This window comes from Mugil cephalus, chromosome 1 (assembly GCF_022458985.1).
Source record: "Mugil cephalus isolate CIBA_MC_2020 chromosome 1, CIBA_Mcephalus_1.1, whole genome shotgun sequence".
Taxonomy (NCBI): domain Eukaryota; kingdom Metazoa; phylum Chordata; class Actinopteri; order Mugiliformes; family Mugilidae; genus Mugil; species Mugil cephalus.
The window spans coordinates 37670968-37690167 of record NC_061770.1 but is presented as its reverse complement, the minus strand read 5'-3'; the positions used below and the strand labels follow the sequence as shown (position 1 = coordinate 37690167).

At 40.8% G+C, this 19200-nt stretch overlaps 1 protein-coding gene across 1 annotated transcript; it reads right to left on the bottom strand.

Moving 5' to 3' along the window:
• Window positions 1–16792: 16792 nt before the first annotated feature.
• LOC125012472 lies at window positions 16793–18584 on the bottom strand. Its single transcript, XM_047592450.1, has 5 exons — window positions 18238–18584; window positions 17697–18038; window positions 17365–17472; window positions 17253–17284; window positions 16793–17000 (listed from the first exon to the last, which is right to left on the bottom strand). Exons 1-5 carry the CDS (start codon window positions 18278–18280, stop codon window positions 16899–16901), a joined length of 627 nt encoding a protein of 208 aa, XP_047448406.1. The 5' UTR covers window positions 18281–18584; the 3' UTR covers window positions 16793–16898.
• Between the last annotated feature and the right edge of the window lie 616 nt (window positions 18585–19200).

The following is a 19200-nucleotide window of genomic DNA, read 5'->3' as shown; positions in this document are numbered from 1 at the left end:
TTGGCTTGGTGGTGGTCTTGCTTCGGGTGCAGACGGATCAGGCAGCCACAAATGACCGGGTGTCGGCATCCATGGTCGGCCACCAGAAGCGCCGTTTGAGGAAGGAGATGGTACGATGGAAACCAGGGTGACAGGTAAGGTGGGAGGAGTGGGCCCACTGCAGGACCTGGGAACGGATTGAGTCTGGAACGAAGAGACAGTTAGGAGGTCCGTTACCTGGGTCGGGCTGTATGGACTGCACCTGACAGACCTTGGCCTCTATACCCCAGGTGAGAGCTGCAATGATCCAGGAAGGATGCACGATGGGTTCCGGTTTTGCGGAAGCTTCTTCGGATGAGAACTGGCAGGATAGGGCATCCGGCTTCACGGTCCTGGAACCTGGACGGTAAGTGATTGTGAAATTGAACCTACCAAGGAAAACGGAGCCCACCTGGCTTGATGAGCGTTCAGACGCTTGGCCGTCTGGATATATGAGAGATTTTTATGGTCGGTCAAAATGATGATAGGATGTTCTGCGCCCTCCAGCCAGTGTTGCCACTCCTCCAATGTCAACACCACAGCCAGCAGTTCCCGATTTCCAACGTCATAGTTCCTCTCGGGGGGGTCACATTTGTGTGAGAAAAAGGCACAAGGATGTCGCTTGTCTTTGGGAGAGCGTTGGGAAAGGACGGCACCTACCCCAGTGTCAGACGCATCCACCTCCACCACGAACTGCAGGGACCGGTCAGGATGGATGAGAACGGGAGAGGAAGTGAACAGGTGCTTGAGCTCAGAGAAGGCTGCATCCGCCTCAGGAGTCCAACGGAAGGGAACGGACAGGAAAGTGAGTGCCGTAAGGGGGGCAGCTCTGCTGCTGTAGTTCTTCACAAACCTGCGACAGAAGTTGGCAAAGCCATTGAAACGTTGGAGCTGCTTGTGGGTGGTGGGAGTCGGCCAGTTAGCGACTGCTGAGACCTTAGCTGCATCCATTCTGAGCTCTCCTTCTGAAATGATGAAGCCAAGAAAGGAAGTAGAGGTGGCATCAAACTTACATTTCTTGGCTTTGAAGAACAGTTTGTTCTCAGAAGGCGCTGCAGAACGGTGCGGACATGAACCTGGTGTTCTTGGAGAGAGCAAGAATAAATCAGGATATCATCAAAGTAAAAGTAGTATGTCACAAAGCACATCATTAACCATAGCCTGGAAGACTGCTGGGGCATTGGTCAGACCAAAAGGCATAACTAAGTATTCAAAATGACCTAATGGGGTGTTGAAAGCAGTCTTCCATACGTCACCCTCTCTTATGCGCACCAGATGGTAAGCGTTACGCAAGTCCAGGGTGGTGAAGCAGAGGCGCCTTGGAGAGGGACAAAAGCAGATTCAATGAGAGGCAGGGGATACTTGTACTTGACAATGATGCTGTTAAGTCCTCTAAAGTCAATACACGGTCTCAGTGTGCCGTCTTTCTTCCCCACAAAGGAAAATCCCGCACGTACCGGGGAGGATGACGGCCGGATGATCCCAGCTGCCAGAGACTCCTGTAAATATTTCTCCATGACTTGCTGCTCAGGACGGGAAAAGTTATAGAGCTTGCTACTGGGAAGTGGAGCTCCAGGAAAAAGTTCAATAGTGCAATCATAGGGCCGGTGGGGAAGAAGAGAAAGAGCCCGTTTTTTACTGAAGACTGGAGCCAGGTCATGATACTCTTCAGGAACGGAGGATAGATCTATCGGTTCAGCTACTGGCGAGGGGTCAGAGGAGGAGGTTAGAGCTGAGCGGAGACAGTGAGAGTGGCAGTATGAACTCCAAGAGTGAACCCTTCCTGTGGTCCAATCTAAGTGGGGGTTATGGAGCCTTAACCAGGGGCACCCCAGGATCAGGGGAACATGAGGAGAGTCGATGATGTGAAAGCAGATGGCCTCTTGGTGATTTCTGGATAGCTGAACTTGTACAGGAGCTGTCTTGTGTTTGATGGTGGCCAGTAGCATGCCATTGAGGGCCTTGGTTTTCAGTGGAACCACAAGGGCCTCGGTCTTGATGTCCAGCTGCTGGCAAACAGCACTATCAATAAGGCTAACATCAGCCCCTGAGTCCAGTAGTGCGGTGAGTGGAAGGGACTGACCTTGCCACAGGAGGGCAGCATCAAGCAGAGGACGGTCTGGGGGAGAAGGACTGACCACACGGCTCGACAGTAGTTCTCCCGCTACTGACGAGCCTGACCTTTTGCTGGATGAACGGGGCAAGTGGCAATAAAGTGACCAGTTTGGCCACAGTACAGGCAGGACCGGGCCCTAATACAGCGGGCTTTCTCCTCGGGTGACAGATGGACGCCATCCACCTGCATGGGCTCAGGCTCGAGACTCATGGGTATCCAGCGGTGATCCTCGCGAGGTCTCAGCACCTCGGGACCGGGGGATATTTGCTGATTAGAGTGGCAAGTGGAGGGAGCAGCGGACTAGGCCTGCCACAAGGATAGTTGGTCAGTCACTTGGATGGCTGCTTTTATGGCCTCGTCTAATGTGGTGTATTCCTTCTGGAGCGCAATCTCCCCCCCGACGTCATGGTCGAGTTCGTTCAGGAAAGCGGTGATGAGTGCTGCCTCGTTCCAACCTGATTCCACCGCAGCATTTTGAAAACGGCTTCGGAACTCCTGGACTGAAAGCCGCCCTTGGTGGATCCTGGAGAGCTGCAGACCGGCTTGCTGGCCCCGCATGGGGTCATCATACGCCCGTTTAAGCTCCCCGGTGAAGGCATCGAAGGACACAGTGAGAGGGGAATCTTGTTCAAAGAGGGCATTAAAAAGGTTCAGCGGAGGACCAGGTTGTGCCTTAAAAGTTGATCAGCACTGCGTGAGGAATTGGCGACATGTGTTGGGATCACCTGAGTAAATGGCATCAAAAATACATTTTTATTATCCCTTATAATTAAGTTAAATCTTTAAAACAGACTTCCACTTCACTTCATAGTTGCTGTTTTAGGCAGTTAAATCTTCTGTATTGTTTTCTAATAATAGAAATAATGTAGCCTTTCTCTAAAGTTCTGTAGGCTGTTTATTTTCTAAGGTTTATTCACCACTTCTTCCTCAATCTCCTCTGTTAATGCTGTGAAGCGCTTTGGCTTAAACATGGTGACAGAAACATGGCCTGCATGAATACTGAATTCCACGTCCTTTAATTCATTCATACATACTACTTTTGTGTGCTGTCAGCTGGTCATAAAAAATTAAGCTGGCAGCTGAGAGGCTGCAAACACAACAAAGTTCTCTGTCACATTTACCTTTTTTTTTCCAAACTTGCTTGTGAAGTGTTTTTGCTCGCTAACTGGTGGAGCAAGATGCATAATTAAGCAAAACATGATGGTATGTATAGTCACTAGGCTAACTGTGAATTGTTCTGTGTGTACTGACTACTTGTTAAACCAAAGTGTTGTTTCTGTTTGAGTGCATTAAACAGAATAGATGTGAGTGTTGGGAAACGCCTATGATGGAGTTAGGCTTTGCCAAAAACATTTGCATACCAAGTAGTCTAACTGATTTATGGTAACATGATTTTTACATTAAGGCAGCTGTATGGAGAAAATGGAGTCTCATGGTGTAAATGCAAACAGTGTTGGTTGCTATGAAGCTGTTAAACGTTCATGCTGCTTTAGGCATTTCACAGGTTCACAAGTTTTATTGATGTCGTTAAATAGATGCAGAGAGTGTTTCCTGTCGCACCAATGCAAAGTGCAACAGCTTTTGCACCTGACCGTCATTCGTATACATTTGTGAAGACAACTATGTGTAGTTTTAATTCAGATATACAACGCATTCACATAATTGTAGAATGATGTTCTTTATTCAGAAGCTCTGACAGTTCGTGTGAAATGATCATCACAAGCATGCATTTTACCTTAAGTTGTCATTGCAAAAAAAACCATCTGATGTTAACTTCTTTAACACCATGACAGCCATAACGGGGTCACATTCTTCTCCTCCTCATTTTCAAATGTATTCATACGTATAAATATCAGTATTCTGAGGTTTTGTTAAGGTCATGCAACACATTTGAATCTGTCGACACCTCCTCATTGGCCTCATGTTTGTCAGCTCCTCTGGTCTCTCTTCCTGTTTTTTTTATTTATTTTTCCTATTTCAGCACACCAGTCAGTATCAGTTGTCACAGTTGTCACACATCTATCTCACGGAGTTCTTAAAACATGTCCGTAGTTGTGTACCTAATGTTTATCAAGTGAGTGTAAAACAGGACTAATGTAGCTGTAATAAATAAGGGCCTTGTTGGTGTGTTGATAGTAATTTGAGTGAATCAAATCTAGCATAGAGGAGAGATTTTTAATCTGAGAGGGAAAAATTCTCCCATAAAGTCCCATGATAATTCTGGAAACCTTAAACTGGAAAATATGTGTCTTTATGAATTCAGTCCAAGTGCTGCAGTTTATGGCAACATGAAATGTGTTTTCACTGTTACCCACAGCTTACACGGTTGATGCTTCTGCGTTAAGTTGAAGCAGAGGCTACGCAAATAATGTAGACCCGCAGAGTCTAGCACTGTAGCTAATGTGCACTTCCCCAGAAATAGAACTACCGCCCACGCAGCACGAGAGCCGTCATCGGTCTGCTTAGTAGTCGCCTGTTTCTGCTTCAGTATTTCAGACCGATCCTCCAGCTACATGATTTTTGAGTTGATTGTTTTAGATCATTAAAGAATTAAGGCCAACTGAGGAGGTTTGGAGAGACAGGTATTTGTAGGACTCATGTCAGGCAAAATTGTGACAGAATTCAGATGAAATTTCAGCCAAAGTTTCAGCTGCCCCTGTTGAAAGTATAGCAGGAAGTAGATGCTCCGTGTGATATCACGTCAGTTTTTCACTGTTTTTGTTATGATAATGCGACAGTTTTCTGTGGATTTTATTTTATATTGGTTACCTTTTTTCTTAGTTGTATTTACATTATTTAAATTAATATTCTGTTCAACTTGCATGTCACAAAATGCCTTAAAAATAAAAACACACAGTTTTTGGACAGAGGTTCTATGCTTTTAATTATTTAAGGACCGGTTCAGGCACCGTTATCAGATAAAATCTTAACACTACCCATCTCTTGTTGTTACAGAGCGAGCATGACTGATGAGCGCACAATTATAAATGGCTTGCACTGGCAGAGGCACTTGCGTTAAGTTGACACTTGACCTGACCTGCACCTCCCCATAAATGTAATTACATGCTAAGGTGGTGCAGACCACAAAAGCTCCAATTGTAGTAGCGCATTTCCACTGTAGCTTCTCCATCTCTGCAATTCTGTTTTGGATCAATATGGATGGAACACATTGAGGAAAGGTTAACTGAGGACATTTGGAAATACATTTGTATGAAATTGGGCTGATATTATGACCAAAATTTTGGCAGAAGTGTCGGTCGCCATTGTTGGAAGTGGAAACAAAAATGATCCTGATGGGCAGAAAGGACACCACTGACTAGCGTGTGGGTGGTGTTGTTACAGAGCGGCTCAGACTGCCAGGCGCATGAGTATAAATGGCTCGCACCGGTACTTTGGCTGTGTTTTAAGAGCTTATTTGGGATTTCTTGCTTGAGAATGACGATGAGACGAGAATATCATTACTGCAAGTATCCTACTGTGAACTGTCAAATGGTAAAAAAAAATAAAAAAATCTTAAATATCTAAATGACATTTTTGGCCTTGAGTAAATTGCCATTATGATTGCACTCAACAACTTCTAATCCTAAAAACCTTGCTAACATTCATCATCGGTGATTCTTGTGAGTCTCCTGTTTATAGACAGTGACAAAGTTGTAGGTTTGCCTAATCTTCCACCTGTCATGGGGTTATATGTTTTTGATCAATGTATCAAGTTTCAACAAACTTAAAAGAGCTTAAATCTCTGTCACGCAAACCGCAGTTTCACTCTGAACTGCAGTGTCCTTGCTTGTTCAGTCTATCTGGTGGCAGCGTACACAACATTTAACTCCATCTCTCTTCTTCTTGCCTCCCGAGCAAATGTCACTGTGGCATAGTTCAAGTCTTCAGAGCCCAGAGTCTGTAAAGAACAATAATAGTCATCTCGCGTCTCACAGTTTATGATGCTAAGTAAAATAATTTATACAAAAGTAAATATTGAAACTGTACCTCGCTTTGTTGTAGATGTTTTTCATTGTGAGCTGAATATGGAGAGAAAATATCTGCTTAGATAGACATTAAACAATCACTCTAAATCCCTACACTAACATTTTATCATTAAATGCCCTCATTAAGTGCCCTGTAGTTCTATAGTAGTACAATTTAGTAGTTTTTGGAACATGACCGAAGGAAAAACGTTGGGATATCTCACCCTCTGCTAATTTAGACATTATGAATTCTGCTTTATTAGCTTTTAAGAAGTATGGTACAGAATTGCTAATAACCTTTGTAAGATTTGAATTAAGAATCACGTTTGTCACTTTTTAGAGGACAAAAAAGTTAGCAGTGCATGTTCAAGTATTGAAGTTTTGTGCAGATGATCTGATATATCCTGACAGTCTTGTCTGCATATCTTTATGCAGATAAGACTGTTTATTAAATGGTAAATGATCTTGCTTTTATATAGCGCTTTTCTACGTACTCAAAAGTACTCAGAGCGCTTTTACAGTCAGAGACACATTTGCCCATTCGCTCACACAAGGACACACACATTCACACACCAGTACCAGTTGCACTGCGAGCAACTGGGGGTTCAGTGTCTTGCTCAAGGACACTTCGGCATATGGCACACTTGGGCGATCGAACCGCTAACCCTGCAGTTTGTGGATAACCTGCTCTACCTGCTGAGCCATCATGCTAAAATATGGACGTCAAATATTGACTCAGAAAAGACAGTAGCTTTCAAAACGTACCTTTCTGAAGTTTCTTTATTTTAACTACCAGACCAATGATGATCATTAGGAGGAAAACACTCAGACCACCCAGAGTTGGAACCATCAGCTTTGTGTTTTCATGACACATATCTGTAACTGACAATGAAATTAGACTGAATGTTTCATGTGGTTTTCTGAGATCCTGCTTTGGATCGGTGCATAGAAAGGCATCTTACTTTGAGACTCGCTGTCAATGTGATCATCAAATTCATTGTTGCCTTTTAAGAAAGAGAAAATATATTCTGTAAGTATCAAGAAACATGAAAGTATGTAATATTTGATTTTTAGAAGAATTGACTTACCTTTAACATTAAGCTGTATCATGTTGAAAAGTGGCAGCCCATTTGTGTAAAATCCACAGAAATACAGTCCAGAGTCGGATAAATCCACTGGATTGATTTTGAGAAACACAGTAGAAGTGTTGGAACTCATTTCAAATGCACTCTTTTCAAATCCGTCGCAGTACTTAATACTGCTGTCAGCACTGTACATAACGGAGATGCAGCTAACATTGCTTCTGTTGATCAGTCTGAACCAGAATGTTATAGAGTCGGACATTTTGGAGCATGTCAGTGTGATTTGTTCACCAGCCTGGACTTCTACAATCGTAGACTCAGAACCCAAGATAGAGATCCAACCTGAAACAAACAGAAAACAACAGTAGCTTTCAGTCTATTAAAAGGACAACATCTTTTTAAAATTTAGATTCTGGTGGATTTGTTTACAGCCTATACTCACTAAAGCTGCTGAGAAGTAAAACTGTGATCAGGGTAAGGTTCTTCATCTTGTGTATGACTGCAAGGAAGCAGTGTCCACCTATGAACCGTCTCCCAGTAAGACTGCTCTCAGTTAAAAGAGGCGGGCGGTTTTACATTTACTGTTGGTTAAACTGACCACATGAATGCAGATGAATATTTTAAGTTTAAATGTTTTCTTTAAGCCTTTGTTTTTGAAAAAAAAACGTTTTGTCAAATATTGTGATCAATGCAGTAGGCGGATAATTTAGTACATATCTTCAGTTTGTGAATGTGTATGTGTTTCAGAAATTTTAGTATCAACATTGTTCAGTTGGCGCCATGTTTTTATTATATCGTCACCAGTGAACTAAACATAATGTGGAAATAGTCTTTCACGGTTTGAGATCGTCAGAATAGTGGGTGCTATGCGTCGTGGGCCAGTCAATACTAATGACAATAACAGGTTTAAGAATATTAAACTGATGAATGATATTGAGCATCTTTGAGGTGAGTTGAGTTCATGTTTCCTGGTTGAAATGGCTTCAGTTGCCTGTTTTAGAAACCTTTGATCTAACAAGCCTCACAGTCTTTGCTTCGGTTGTGTTGAGACCACACGGTGTTGTCTCTTCCTGTCAAACAGGGAATGTAAACCTCACACTCTGCTGCAGATGCTAATCTAGATTTAACTGTCAGGCTCTGGTCAGTCATCAGTTAAACACCTGCACGTATGAATTTAAAAATGCAATGAAAACAGAACTATTCATTTTTTCAAGAATGCAAGCAAACACAACAGACATTAGTGTGATGAAAGCAATAAGTCCAGTGCGACCCTTCGAGTCGATTAGCAGGAAGTGTAAATGACATGAGCCTCCACTTATTTCTCTTATTCAGGCCTCCTGCGTCTCACTGTGTTTGAGTACAGACTCAGTGCTGCTTTCAACTCATCAGAGTCCAGAATCTGTAAATATGTCAACGCATGGACTCATTTCTTGCTCTTGTGGATCCTGTACGTCTGCAGTTAGTTGACATACTTTGCTCACTTAATTTTAGAAATAACGTTTGTATTGGTTCCACGTTAAACATGTTACACAGTATTGAATAGTATATCTCATAATCACATCCCATCATGATACAGTGATCCTGGTGGTGCTGATTAGAGAACAGGGCAGTGGTTTACATGTGATACCTCTAGTTGTGTAAATCATTCCTTGCTCATCAGCTAATCCTAAAACTTAACTATGACTATGACGGAAGTCTCCTGGCGTCTGGAGTCAGCAGCTTGGCACTAATGCGTGATTTATACTTCTACGTCAATTTGATGTAGTAGTGCATTCCTGCTTTACTATTTTGGGTTGCTTCTCTGTCTCTGCAGTTTTTGAATGTATTGTTTTGGATCAGTAAAGATGGAACATACAGTGTAAAGGTTAACTGAGGAGGTTCTGTGACACAAGCATTTGTACACCTGGTCTTTGGCAAGCTTTTGGTTGGGTTGTGTTTTCATAGAGCAAGGCAGGTGGACGTGTGCAAAATAATAAAGTATTCTGAGTTTCAACTTCTGTACATGTTTTAGATCTCTCTCACACATGGACTAATCTTGTTGTATAGTCTTGCAGTACGCAACACTGCTGTCAGCACTGCACATATTGGAGATGCAGCTAACCTCGCTTCTGTTGATCACTCTGACCCAGCATGTTAGAGAATTAGAGTTGGACATTTTGGAGCACGTCAGTATGACTTATTCACCAGCCTGGACTTCTACCACTTTAGACCTAGAAACTGAGAGAGACATCCAACCTGAAACAAAAAACAAAACAAAAAAAAATTGTATTTTCAGTGTATTAAAATGACAAAACAGAAGTACTTGTTGTGACCTAAAACTCAAAGCCCTGAGCAGGTAAAGCAGGTCAAAAACCTTGGTGTTATTTTAGATTCAAAACTAAATTTTAATGCTCATGTCAAGAATATAACAAAGGCTCTTATCATCTGAAAAACATTTGCTTACTTTTTATTATTATTGTTAACTTTTTAGTATGCATTTTAATTGAACTTTATTTATTATAGTTAAAATTTTATTACACTTTTTTTTTCCTTTTTTTTTTAACAGTTTTATGTCTCTGGTTTTTCCTCAACTTCAAGGTGGTGAGGCAGTGTCCACTTATGAATTGTGTCCCAGTAAGGCTGCTTTCAGTCAAAATAGCTGGGCGGTTTTGTATATGCCATTGGTTAAATTGACCACAGAAATGCCTTCGAGAACAAGGCAGATGACAAATATTTGAACTTTAAATAATTTTTAAGCCTTTTTTTGACAGCAGAATATTTTACATGTAATGAAAGTGCCTACAAGCAAGCTTTTTGTTCCAAACAAAATCATGCTGGTATAGCGACTGAGCTGCCTGAGCTGCAAAGAGCAAACAGGTCACCAGAACGCCTCGCTCTCTAAAGATCTGGATGGAGCTTTCATGACTTCGTACTGACGGACTCTGTTTGACATGTACACTCGTATGTAATAAAAAAAGAGACATTACTTACTTCTGAGAGAATATCGGATGGCCTCTCCTTGTTGGAGGGCTCCGCACACCACCTCTGACTAGAAGTGTGGTAAGAGTGCAAAACCTCGAGCTGTCTCCCTCCACCTCTCAACCTTTCAAACCGCTTCTCCATGCTGCCTTCCAAAATCACAGTTGACCCTGCTGATGTCCCCATGGCCGAGGTTGGTGCGACTCCTTCGGGTGTGGAGCCGGGCTGTGCGACCAGGGCCTGAGCTGCAGTGAAGTGGCTGGGGCTCCTGTTGCTGCTGACAATGTGGACCCTTCTGGTGGTAGTCGGAGGAGAGGGCGTTCTGCTGGTAGTATCACCCCTCATGCTGGTGCTGTACAGACTGTCACTGGAAGGCAGAACAGTGAGCCGAGAATGTCCTCCAATGAAAAAATGCCATCCACCAGTCCGCCTGCTACCCTCAATATGGCACTTTGAAATGTTCGCTCTGTTGAATAAATCTTTTATCATTAAGATTCTGATTTTAGCCATCAAGTTTTAATGTCTCATTTTGATTAAATTGTATCTGAGCACTAATGCAGCAGCTGTTCTCACTGAAGCTTCCCTGCCACATTTTAATTTATTTTCTAACAATGGTGGTAAAAGACATGTTGGAATTGCAGCATCTCATTATCTCACTATTTTATCATTATCTCACTATTTTAATAAAAAAAACTTCTCATAAAAACTAGTTATCATTTGAACACCATGCCTTTGTTTTTAGCAGTCCTCCAATTCTCTGTATGACTACTTATAATCACCCAAGCACCCTACCTTTTTTATCAGTGAATTTTCTGAACTTTTATCAGTAATACATATTTATAATACGTAACTGGTGTTTTTAATCTGCACATTGATGGCAATTCAGATCCCAACACTACTGATTTTTTAAGTCTTTAAAACTGCATGGATTTTAAGCAACAGGTCACACAGACAACAGACTACAACTGTGTGTGTGTTGTGTTATTCACAACAGAGGTCACACCCCGGACCTGGTCATAACCTGCGGCATTTTCACCGGTGTGTCCTTTTTTTGGCGACCTGGCTGTGTCAGACCACTATTGTGTATTTTTCAGTGTCACCAGTTTTATCTAGCAGAAGGCCCCGGTGAGAAAATGTTACCTTACCTCTGAAGTGGATGCAAATTTTATTGCTATTTTATACAATACTCCTGCTGCGACTTTACCTGCTACCTGGGATTTTATCGTCAATTTTAGTCTTCCTCAGTATCATCCATTACTGCAGTTGTTGTGATTCTGGACTATACTCACTGGACCTCATGCATGAATTATGTGTATTCACAAATTTTATGTAAAATAGTTCACACTAAAAAGGCGGAGATGGAAGGAAAAAAGTTGTAACTAGTGACCGACTGACCTTGCTGCAAGCATGTTGTGCAGAATGTGCACATCATGGAGGTGGGCGTAACGAAATTAAGATAGAACGCAGCAGCACTGCTGATACTTTTTAGCTTTTGACAGATTACACACACAATAGGCAGACATGTCATGCATTTTGAATGTCTGACAGACCACCCGCGAACATTTACTTTACAATTTCGTCTCGTCATTGAAAACACACACACGTCCCTTCACGTTTTAGTCATTAAGGGGCCATGTTTAGCTTGTTATTGTCATTTTAAAAAGGGACGTCAACAAAATAATTTTGTCATCGTTGACGAAAACTGGCTGACATTGCTGCTGAGCTGAGGTCCTTATCTCCCCCGATCTCTTTCTCCAAGCCTCTGTTCTTCTGTGTTAGTTGTTTGGCCTCTCTCTGGATGACGCTTCATAAAAGGTGAACATGGAATAAGTGGACAAAAGTACAAACGACTCCTCTAAAAATAAGCAATATATTCTAAACATTTCTTCAGAAACTTGTATACGCATGTGTTGCAGATAAGAGTCTGCAAATATTCACTGTGTCCTTTCAGATCCTCTTTCTAGAAAAATACTAGTTAACGGGTCTCATCATTTTTACCTCGGCTGAGTTCAAACCACATGTTGTCTCTTCCTGTTAACAGCTCAGTCTGAGCCTGTCCAGACAGTTGTCAGTGTTTCTACCATCACCCTCTCTATTAAACACTAATCATATGTTTGCCTAAACAGATTTTTTACAGAGAGAAAAGAAATGCTGAAAGTAGAAAGAATATGACAATGAATGAATATTGCGTCTTTATTACAGAATTAGATTTTTCTTTCTCACATCAACAAACCATCCAAAACCACAGAGCATATTAATATGACGCAGCATCATGTCCAGTTTCTTCTGAGTCTATCTGTTGGCATAAACAGCGTTTGGATCCATTTCTATTCTTTTTGCTCTCTTTCGAGACACCGCGTAGTTTGGGTCGTCAAAACTACGATTCTGTGAAAAGAACATTTATAGTTTTCTTAAAGACCAAGTTAGTATTAAGCAAGACATTTTTCAGCTGTAATAGACACATGTTTGTGCTTTTCACTGGACATAAACAACATTTTCAAATTATGTGGTGGACAATTCTGGGTAAACTTGATGAAACAAATGATTTACCTGAGTTTGCTCTGGATTCTGTTTTTGAGCTGAGTGAAAGAAACCAAACGTCTGATTATTGATCATTAACTATTTCTTAGAATATAGAATAAAATAAAAGCCTAAGTACCTTTTTTAAGTTTCAAGAAATGACCAACCAGACCAACGACAACGATGACAAGGACACCAGACAGTCCACCCAGGGCCACACTCATCAGTTTTGGTATTTCATCAGATTCTTAACAACAAAGACAAGTTACAAGAAAGAAAATTTGTTTTTTATTTTCACTTTCACTCAGATTTGAGATAACACTTAAAATTTAAAGGGAGGAAATTATGAAGGAAATTCTTACGTTTATATTTGTTGTCCGTTTTGCCATCTCGCTTATCCCCGCCTTTTAAATAAAGAGAAACTCGCTCTTGATTTTGTATGATTTACATTAAAGCATCTCTTTGTATTATAAGCTGAAAATTAGTTGACCAAACAAATTGTACCAGTAACAGTAAAGACTTTACAAGACACTTACCATCAATGTTTAAATGTGTCCTGTTTAAAAGTAGTTTTCCAGCTCTGAGAATTCCACAGACATACAACCCAGAGTCTGATGAATCCAGTAACTTGATTGTGAGAAAGACAGAGGAGCTGTTAGAGCTTGTTTTATATTTTCCATTTGACAATTTATCAGAATCTTTTGTAACTTCGCCTGATGGGCTCATAGTACAGATAAAACCATCTGAGGTTCTGCCGACCACTCTGAACCAGATTATCAAAGTATCAGACTGGCTAACATTAGAGCATGTGAGTGTGACGTCTTGACCCGACTGGACGTCCATCCTCTGAAACTCAGAACCTGAGACAGAGAACCAGCCTGAAACCAACAGAGAAACAACAGAGTTACTTGTTTTAAAGTGATATGAGGTAAAAAAAAAAATAAATGAATAAAAAAATAAAAATTTTGGAGAAAATCCTTTTTAAGCATACACGATTAGACGATTACACAATAAAAAGGTTGTAAAGAAACGGTTAAAGTATATAGACTAGTGTTACCTCACACACCAATGTGTGTGGTGTGTCGGGGCAGTTTAGGTCAGTGTGACATCAGAACAACAGGAAGGGATTGCCAGGCATAGAGCCAGATTTGACAATAAGAGGAAAAGAACAATTCTCCAAAATGATTCCCTTGCCAAGAATAACGTGTTCCCAGAATACACACATCTGCTGAACACACATACAAACTAATCCTTTATCGCACACATCTATCTATGGCTCAGCACAAAACATGGAACACACACACCGGGACTATATAAACTACACTGCACACTTGCGTTGTCACGGTTTTGTCTAGTGCACTTTTTTATGTGGAAAAAGTCTGCAATCCTGGAGTGACAAGTCTGGCTTTTGTCTGGTATCTTGACTTCTGTGTGATCATCTAAACCTCACAGTCAACATCAACAAAGTCAGCTAACAAGTGAATGTATTGATGACAAACTAACCACACAACAACACTTTGAGGAGTGAAGTTAGGAACAATTAAAGTCAGTACTTACAGAGGCTGCAGAGACTAAAAGCTGTTATCAGGGTGAAGTTCATGGTTGTGAGTATGACTGGAGCTCTGCAATGTCTGTGAATGTTGTGAGACCAGGAAGGGTGAGCTTTTAAAGTAAAGAGGCGGGGTGTTTTGTGTGTCTTACCCTGTTGCTGTCAGGGTCAGCGTGTTGATTCAGACTGTATCGTTGCAGAATAAGTGATTTTCAAATGTTAGTATTCACAACGTACTGAACACATACTAAATAAAGACATCACACATTCTCAATTTCCATGGTAGAAGAATCACATGCTCGGGTTTAAAAATATCGTAAGTCTTCATGTTGCTAGTTGTAGTTTAACATTTGTTGTGCTGTAGACGCCACACATTGAGATTCAGGAACCTGTGTGAATGCATTTTGAGTAAACCTAGTGACAGGGACATTGTGAAATGTTTACAGCTTATTGCAGAAAATTAGTGGTGTGGTGAATTGTTGACAAATCTTTATTACTGAATGCTGCTCTATAAATGCTGTGTTTGATGCTGATATCACTGAGACATAATGAGTTGGGTGATCCTGGACACATCTGTGGATGATTCCTGCTCTATTATAGCGACTCTTTGGAGATACTCTTCCTCAGTATCATTAGTTGATGCAGTGGCTGTGATGCAGGGCTATACTCACTGGATGTCATGCATGAATTGTGTTTAATTTTAAATAATTCACACTTAAAACGGTCCAGCGGAGGTGGTAGGAAAAGGGTTAGGTGGAAGACATGAAGAAATGTATAGAGTGATGATAGTAGAGGAACTGAGGGCGAGATGCTTTGAATCCTTATTCCATTATTCCTTTAATGAAAGGTTGAAGAGGAAGACAAGAGAGGCATAGGGAGGGTAGGGGACCCCAACAGGAGCACATGATGTCTCTTTCTGATCACAGTTCAGACTGCACTATGAGCAAATACTGGCATTAAACACGACACATCTTACCCCACACCTTCATTCATGCACATTCACACATGCACACACTATACATGGCATACAGATGAAAATTCCCCAAGCATACACCTCACCCCACCCCAACCCACTCTGCCCACAAAGTGACCAAATGAGGAAACGCTATTCATTAGGAGCCGTCCACATCAACAGGTGTCACAGCCCACGCCCACAGAGGCCACCGCCCTTGAGACTATAGACAGGGGACCACACCATGGCCATAAAGCCCTGGAGCAGGACCCCCAACCACCCAGGCCAGGACAACCTTCAGGACGGCACACCCGCATGGAGGGCCCCCAGGAGGAACACTGGAATTTAAAACTAAGAGATAACAGAATGAAATTTGAACAGTACTAAAAGGAATACACAACAATAAAATCACATAAATATTAGGAAAAGAGTAAAAATAAAAGTAAACTTTAAAGAGCTACTAGAAACGTAGAAACAGTAAAAGGGGAAATGAAGCACTCGGCTCAGTCAAGTCAGCATTGCGAGCATTTTAAAGAGGACGGCTACACTGAGGAGAAATCATTTGAGTCAGACAAGCTGGATGTTTGCAACAGGCTAAATCCTGAAGTGACTGTCTATTTCACCGTCTATATACTGTCCTGCTACCGAGTGACACAGAGGCATCGGTTTACCACTGGGACAGGATGCTAAAACATGCTAGCAGCATGAATGAATGGTACATGCGCTGACCCTTCAGCCTTTATAGTAATGGGGTGTTAGGTCCAATGTGATTTTGTTTCATGGGGCCTAAAATTCCTGGTAGCGACTCGGTTAGAATATAGTCATCAGATGACAGCTTGGCTACATGCAGACGCCAGATTAGAATAGATCACCTTACATGTAAACAGCTGACCTGTAACCTTCGATCAGAATGATTTCAGTTGGAATGAGAAAAACATCTCCATGTAAATCCAGCTACTGATTAATCAGCCAGAGCAGACATAACCTCTGAACAAACATTTCTTACCGTGACGTTTTCCAAAGAAGTGCTACATCTCCAAATCCACAGTTATTATCCTCAGTTCCGTTATCATTCCCAAGTCAACTTATCTCTTTCGTTTGAGAAGTATACAGAATGTTGCTATTGCAGAGTGCAGTCAATTCATCCAGGAATCCCTGCAGGTCTTTTTATTCTTTCATTTTTTTTTTATTTTTTTTTAAGTCAACCCGGAATTGAATCAGATCACAGTAAACATTTTGGTTTGGTCCATATAAACTATGCTGATCCGCTTATTTTATTCATGAACAATATGTCTGTAGCAGCAAATCAAATAAATGACAGCTCCAGGTTGGTGAAAAATACTTTTCATGACAATTTCAGTCAGTTCAGTTTCTTTTCCTCAAATCACCGGCCCCACCACTTCCGCTACCGGTACCACTACTCGGCTCCCACAGTGGTTTGATCTAAGTGGATTTATAACAGGTTCGACATGACTTTACATTTTATTTTCATCAAAAGTCCTTCACTCTCTTTAGCAACTGAAGGATACAACCAACCCCATGACATAATCATTTAGTGGGCAAGCCAGGTGGAAATGACGAAAAGTAAATTTCTTAAATCTTTGATTTTAAAAACTTTTTATTTGACTTTGACAGAGAGAAAGGAAGTGCTGAAACATATCTATAGAAAGAGAATGACAATGAATGAATATTGTATCTTTATTGCAGAATTACATTTTTTTTCCTCACATCAACAAGTCTATCTGGTTGAAGCATAAATAGTGCTTGGCTCTGGTTCTCTTCTTTTTGCTCTCTTTTGAAACGTCACTGCACCGTGGATCAGGTCATCAGAGCCACATGTCTGTGAAAAGAACATTGACAGTAATATTATAGTCCCAGGTAATGTTGAGAAAGCATTTTGCGGTTGTCAGACATGTTTGTGCTCTTTCATGGACAAACTGCAATGTCTAGTTTATGTATAGCTAAATACATGTATATTTCTGAATTTACAATACATACTGTATACCAGTGTATCGCAGACGAGCAAAACTTATAGAGGCTGATTTGGGTTAAGCTTTACTGAACAATAAATAAATGTTAACTTTGTATTCACCTGACTTTGCCCTGGATTTTGTTCTTCTTGAGCTGAGTGACGGAAACAAAACATCTGGTTATTGATCGTTAACTACTTTATAGAATATAGCATAAAATAAAAGCCCAAGTACCTTTTTTTAACTTCATGATTTGAACAACCAGACCAAAGATGACCATTACAAGGACAACAGCCAGTCCACCCAGGCCCACACTCACCAGCTTTACCATTTCATCAGACTCTTTAGAAAAAAGTTACAAGAAAGAAAGTTACGTTGGAACTGTCCATGTTACCATCAGGGTCATCGGTGACTTTTAAACAAATAAAGGTATTTTTATTCTTGATTTTATTTTTGAGTGATTGGCATGTGAAGACAACATCAAAGCATAATAAGTGTCATAAGTGGAAAATGACTTTACCAAACAAAATGTACCAATAGTAATAAAGACTTTACAAAACACTCACCATGAATCTTTAAATGTGTCCTACTTAAAAGTAGATTTCCAGCTCTGATAATTCCACAGACATACAACCCAGAGTCTGATGAGTCCACTGACTTGATTGTGAGAAAGACAGAGGAGCTGTTAGAGCTTGTTTCATATTTTTCATTTCTGAATTGATCACTTGTTGTGGTAACTTTGCCAGATGGGTCCATAGTACAGATATAACCATCTGACGTTTGATCGACCACTCTGAACCACATTATCACAGTATCATACTGGTTAACATTAGGGCATGTGAGTGTGACGTTTTGACCCGACTGGATGTCTATAGTCTGAACCTCAGAACCTGAGACAGAGAACCAGCCTGAAAAAAAAAACAAAAACAAAAAAACCCCAGAAACAATAGAGTTACTTGTTTTAAAATGGCATGAGAAAGTAAATAATGAGGAATGAGGAAATAAAATGAAGAAAGTCAAGTAGCAAGTGAATGTATTAAATAACAGACTAACCATACAACAATACTTTGAGGAGTGAAGTTAGGAACAATTAAAGTCAGTACTTACAGAGGCTGCAGAGACTAAAAGCTGTTATCAGGGGGAAGTTCATGGTTGTGAGTATGACTGGAGCTCTTCAATGTCCGTGAATGTTGTGAATCCAGGAAGGGTAAGCTTTCAAAGTAAAGAGGCGGGGTGTTTGTGTTGCCCTGTTGCTTTGAGGACAGTGAGTGTCTATTCAGACAGTATCATTACAGCATCAGTGATGTTCAAACAATAGTATTTACAACCCACTGAGCATATACTAAATTAAGATTTCACATGTTCCTTTAATTTCCATTGTAGAACAGACACATTCTCTGTATTAAATATAACTTCATTAGTTGCAGTTTACTTAGACAATTGTCTAAGTACACACATTGAGGTAAATGTATTTTTCGTCAACACTGTATCCGGGATAATGTGAAATGTTTACAATTTATTGTAGAAATGGAACCTGTGGTTCATGACACACATTCTCAGCTTCATGTTTATGCAACCTACCTCAGCTCCTACTGTCAGTGGTAAAGGCAGGGCAATACAGATATATTGTCTTCAATGTGTTAATATTTTCGTAGACCAGCAAATCAGAAGTCTAGCCCCGCTGTAGGAGAAGGGGGTATTAGTAATTTGTACTGAGTGCAAGAGAACAGGATTCATACAACCAACAGGTGGGTATTTATGTGGTATATTGTATTGTTTAGAATATTTAAGGGTAAAAGATAAAAGAACAAAAAAAAAAAAAAATACAATGAGTGTCAACCACACACAAACACTGAGTTTCCCCTCCACCTTATAGAACAGGAAGAGTCCCAGCAGAAGGAATGTCCATGCAGGTCCTTAAACCAGGAAACCATGTAAAGGGGGAACAAAAAAACCCACCCTGTAAGGACCAAAAAAGAGGATTATTACAATATTCTTATAATAAAATATACCTCTGCAGGTAACATATGTATATACACAAACATCATGCACATTTGTGTAAATCACAAC